General features: G+C 66.5%; 1 protein-coding gene across 1 annotated transcript in view; it reads right to left on the bottom strand.

Annotated features, from left to right (window-relative positions):
* Nucleotides 1-322: 322 nt before the first annotated feature.
* The window catches only part of KCNQ1 (potassium voltage-gated channel subfamily Q member 1), a 318,108-nt gene continuing 313,672 nt past the window's right edge, over nucleotides 323-4,758 (bottom strand). The window contains exons 19-20 of the mRNA XM_023537362.1: nucleotides 1,238-1,432; nucleotides 323-439 (exon numbers count right to left, since the gene is read on the bottom strand). Of these exons, the coding sequence (XP_023393130.1) occupies nucleotides 323-439; nucleotides 1,238-1,432 (312 nt within the window). The remainder of the gene's footprint in view (nucleotides 440-1,237; nucleotides 1,433-4,758) is intronic.

Raw genomic sequence — 4,758 nt, forward strand, 5'->3', positions numbered from 1 at the left:
CACCCCAGGCTAGGGGGACTGGGGGCTCCTGGGCGGGCGCAGACAGAGCAAGGGAGCTCTGGCATGTTGAGGGCTGGGGGGTGGCAGCTCCGAGGGAGGACAGGGCTGTCCCAAAGATGGTCTTCCCAGGAATCAAGGCGAGAGCAGCACCGAGACCAGCCCTGTGACTCCACGTTTATTAGGAGAAGCCAGCACGAGAAAGAATCAAAACCACACCGTGAAACTCATTAAAAGGCAGATTCCAAATCACCACAAATTATTCTGATTTCTGAGACGTGACGCCCAGGAGGAGCCCCGGTCCTGTGGAGGGGCCGCGTCCCCCTCACGCTCCCCCGTGGTGCAGCCGCTGCGGGTTCTGCGCGTCCGTCCAGTTGTTGGGACCCGGCGGGGAGCTGGAGGCGGGGCTGCATGCGAGCAGGGTTGGGGGGCCCTCTTTTCTCTGGAATGGGTAGGAGAAGCTGCCAGTCCAAAGTGGGGGCCTGCCCCCCGCTATTCCACTGGTGGACATCCTGCCCCTGGCACAGTGCCCCGGGGACAGCAGCGGGCCCATCCCGCTCGAAGCTACGGCCCCGGGGTCAGCTTCTTCACCGTCCCCTGCCATCAAGTCAGCATCTCTGGAGACTGAGGGCCAGGACCCAGGCCTGGGGTCCTCTGAGCGGGCCTCGTGGGCATCCTTGGCATGGGCTGGGCCTGCCCTGCCCCGCCTGTCTCCTCCTTGGGTCCGCCTGGGTCCCCGTTTCCAGGTGGGGGGTGTGGAACCCACAGGCCCTATCTAGGCTGCCTCTCAGTCTCCCCTTAGAAAGCCCTCTGGGGTCTACCAGGGTGGCCCTGTATGCACCTGTCCTATTTCCTGCCATACATGGGACAGATCGAGGGGCGGGATGCCCAGCCCCGGGGGCCAGCCTGACTCGCCGCCACTGCGTCCCAAACACCACATAAGCAACGGGGGCCACAGTCTAGAGCTGAGAGTAGATTTCCTCACCCAGCCAAGTTCTAGTACCCGCCGGCTGGGAAGAGGTGGCCTCAGTGAACCCCCAAGCCCACGCTCGTGGGCTGAGGTGGCCCGTGGGGAGTCCAGGGCCTGGGAGAGAGGGGCTGCTCTCTTAGCCTTGGAGGAAGTGGCAGGCGGCCTGATGGGCACCCCTGCTGAGCAAGAGGCGGGGCAGGCCGGCAGGCCTCCCCCCCCTCAGGCCTTGGGCCCTCGTCAGGACCCCTCGTCGGGACCCCTGCGGGGTACGGTCAGCTGTTCGTAGGTGGGCAGGGTGTTACTGGGTAGGAAGAGCTCGGGGTTGATGGAGCCACGGCAGGGCTGGGCCACTTGGGCCCCGCTCCCGCTGGGGGCCCGGCCGCCCGGGGGGCCACCCTGGTGCAGTGAGAGAAGCTGGTGAAGCATGTCTGTGATGAGCACCAGCCTCTGGTCCAGCTGCGTCACCTGTGGGGACAAGAGCAGAGGTGAGTTAGGCGGTGGGGCAGCCCCGATGTGCAGGCGGCTCCTGGTGCTCGAGGGTCTCTGTAAATGCCAGCCATGCTCAGGCCTCAGTCACGTGTGGAACGTACCTACATGTCTGCGTGCGTGTGGAACGTACCTACATGTCTGTGGGTGTCAAGACCCCTGAGTGTGTCTGCACCTTTGGAGACGTGTGGGTGGGTGGGGGCCCTCTGTAGCCAGGGAGCAGTGGCCCAGCCAGGGCCAGGGTCTGGAGAGGGGCCACAGCTCAGACGGCCCCCAGTGGCCTTGGGGTGCTCCGTCCTCCCTGCCTCGGGGACGTGGAACACAGGACACTAGAAACAGTGGGGGAAGGAAAGGAGGCGGCCAGTCGCCTGCCGGTATGGGGAAGCGGCGAGCATGCAGGGCCGCTATTGGGGACAGTGCGACGTGGCAGTAAAAACCAGGGAGGGAGCCCCGCCGAGGGTCAACTGCTGCAGCCGGGGACAGCGCAGGCAGAGCTGGCCGCAGCTGCTCTTCACCTGGACACACGCACTTGGTGACGTGGTGTGTGACGTCTGTGTCCCCAGCCGCCCTGTCAGCCTGCCCCAGGACCCACCTGGGCCCTGCTTCCTTAGGACCAGGTGCGGCGAGGTGCTGGCTGGGGGGATGGGCTGGGGAAGATGCTGTGGGGTGCAGGAAGATGCAGTGGACCCGGGCCGGGCTTCGGTGTGGCAGTCAACACCCCACTTCCCAAGCCTGTCCCAGCAGCCCCGCCTCTGTCCGAACGGCTGCGAGGTGGCCCGTCCCCTCTCCTGGGGGCTGAGACACAGGAGAACCCCCGGGCACGGTCTCCGCCTCCTCAGCTGGCACTGGGTCTGAGACCTACCTGTCCCCGGCCTGGGGACAGCTGCGTGTCTGAGGTCCCATCATCCAGGCGAGAAGGGCCTCAACTTCTACTTCCCCAGGCAGAGCTGACGCGGGAGCCCAGGCTATAGAGGGAGGGGGTGCCAGGCTCCTCTGGGGGGCCATTCACTGCACCCCCAGCCCCAGACACCTGCCCTACACCCCATTTCTCTGTAGAGCAGCTTGGAGACCATTGCCAAGGCCTACCCCTACCCACGGGAGAAGGGCCTTACTCAGGTCACTGCGGGGACCGCACCCCACAGTCTCCACTCCCAGGTTCCATGCTGGGCAGGGCGGGGACTGGTCAGCACCTGAAGCACACACTGCATGGGGTGTGGGGAGGGGACCCCACCCCTCCTCACCCCTCCCCCGAGCTCCCTCCCCAACAGGATGGGCCTCCTCAGTCCCACCACCAGCTTGTGCCCTGGGAGGCCCTTGGGGGGGGTCGCCTGGGCTCTGGGGTGCCTCTGGGCCCCGCACGGAGGCAGCGGTGCCCGAGGCTGGAGTGGGCGTGGCTTAGTGCCCAGCGCGGCATTAACTGGAGCCGTGTACGTGACAGATTTGCAGCTTCATAAATTTTCCCTTTACGGCACTTGAACATCTGCTGACGTGTGCAGATGCGCAAGGGCGTGGAAGGCTTTGCGGGGTGTCCTTGGGAGAAGGGACGCAACCGCGTGGCCAGGAGGCGGGCAGGGTGAGGGCTGCGGGGCAGGTCTGAACGCCAGGCCACCTCGGGATGACAGTCCCTACTGGGAGTGGGCAGTGTGGGCCAAGCCCCGGAGAGCCCTCCCGGTTCCTGTCACCTGAGCCGTGCCCCTCCTAGAGCTCGGGCCACACCTCCGTGCCACACGCCCTGGGCTCCCTGGTTCACCCATCCTGGCCTGGCCCCGGGGCCCTGTGCTCGCCTCGGCCCTGAGCGCAGAGCGCCTTGGCCGATCGTGAGGCCTGATGAGCAGGAGGGAGGAGCGTCGGTGGGGCGGGTGCCCGGGAGGCTCCGCCACCCCTGGGGAAGGCAGTGCCCACTCCAAGGATGGGGCGCGTTCCCCGGGCGCTGCCCTGGCAGATCGGTTTTGGGGATCGCGTATCATCGTTCTCTGCAACTCAACAGCAACTAAAAGGGTGAGGCCAGCGCAAGCTCCCTGGTCCGCTGCCCCCTCTCGCCGGCTCAGCAACCGCAGAGCGACCCACGGCCCCCAGGAGGAAAGGCAACTAGACGGACAGCCAGTTAGGCACCCCGGGCGGGGCGGCTGCTGGTCCGACCCACGGCCACCGGCTCCTGTCTGATGTGGTCACGACTTAGTGTTCAAAAGAAAATCGTGGAAAAGAGTCTTTCGGGGGAAATTTTTGCAGAACCTGCTCAGCCTTGATCTCAGCTCCGGACCTCATGCCGACGACAGCCCTGGAGGTGGAGACGGAACAAACACCCAGGGGCTCAGGGGTCGGGGCCGGGTCCCTGCGCATCAGCAAGGTGGGGTGGGGGCCCCTCACGACAGCCCAGGGCCCTTTCCAGGGTCCCGGGGCAGAGGTCGCCTTAGCCCTCCTCTTGTCTGCCGACGGCTCGGGGGGAGCCATTCTCAGGCGCATACTCAGAACGTCTAACACAGGCGCTGAGCTGGGCTGTGGGAGTCGGGGCGTCGCAGCTCCAGGCAGGGCATACAGGAGCCCGATGCCCTGGCACGCACGCCGGGGACGCGCACGGGGACGCGCACAGGGACACAGCTGTGGTGACTCGTGTCCGTGTCCCAGCTCTGCACGGACTTCGTCTTCCACTGGGCCTCACCGCAGAGCTCCAAACGCCCCCACTTCACAGACAGACGAGGAAACAAGGGGGCGTGGAAACGGACAGGCCGCACCAAGGAGCGAAGACCTCCTCGAACCCGCCCCCCGCCCCCAGCTGTCCTCGGCTCCCCCATTTCACAGACGCCAGGAAAATGCGGGCGCAACGGAGCCGGGGGACGGAGGGTTTCGGGGAGTGGTCCCGAGTCCCCCAGAGGCTTCTGAGTTCTCCATCTCCACAGAACGCCATGTCCATCGCCCACCCCCGTGGGCACTGCTCCCGGTCCCGGCACTCATTTGCTGAGCTGCTGCCTGGTCAGGGAGGGGGACAGGAGCCACAGGGACCTAAGGCACAGGCAGCTGGGCGGAGCACCCGCAGGGCGGCAGCTATCGCCCAGGGAAGCACCGAGGGCCGAGGCGCTGGGCGCGTCAGCCCGGACGCTTCTCCCCCTGGCGTGATGGACCCCAAGCAGCCAGGCTCGGGCCAGCGCGGTCGGCCCTGCGGGTCTTGGCAGTTCTCGCTGCTCCATGCGGGCCTCGCGGTGTCCACGCCCCTGCTGTTCCCCACACTGTTCCCCGTCAGCAAAAGGCTCCCACGCCCAGCCTCGCCTCCCCGTTCCACCCGGCAGGGCTGGGGACAGCCCCGCCTG

Source organism: Pteropus vampyrus, unplaced genomic scaffold, assembly GCF_000151845.1.
Source record: "Pteropus vampyrus isolate Shadow unplaced genomic scaffold, Pvam_2.0 Scaffold187, whole genome shotgun sequence".
NCBI lineage: Eukaryota > Metazoa > Chordata > Mammalia > Chiroptera > Pteropodidae > Pteropus > Pteropus vampyrus.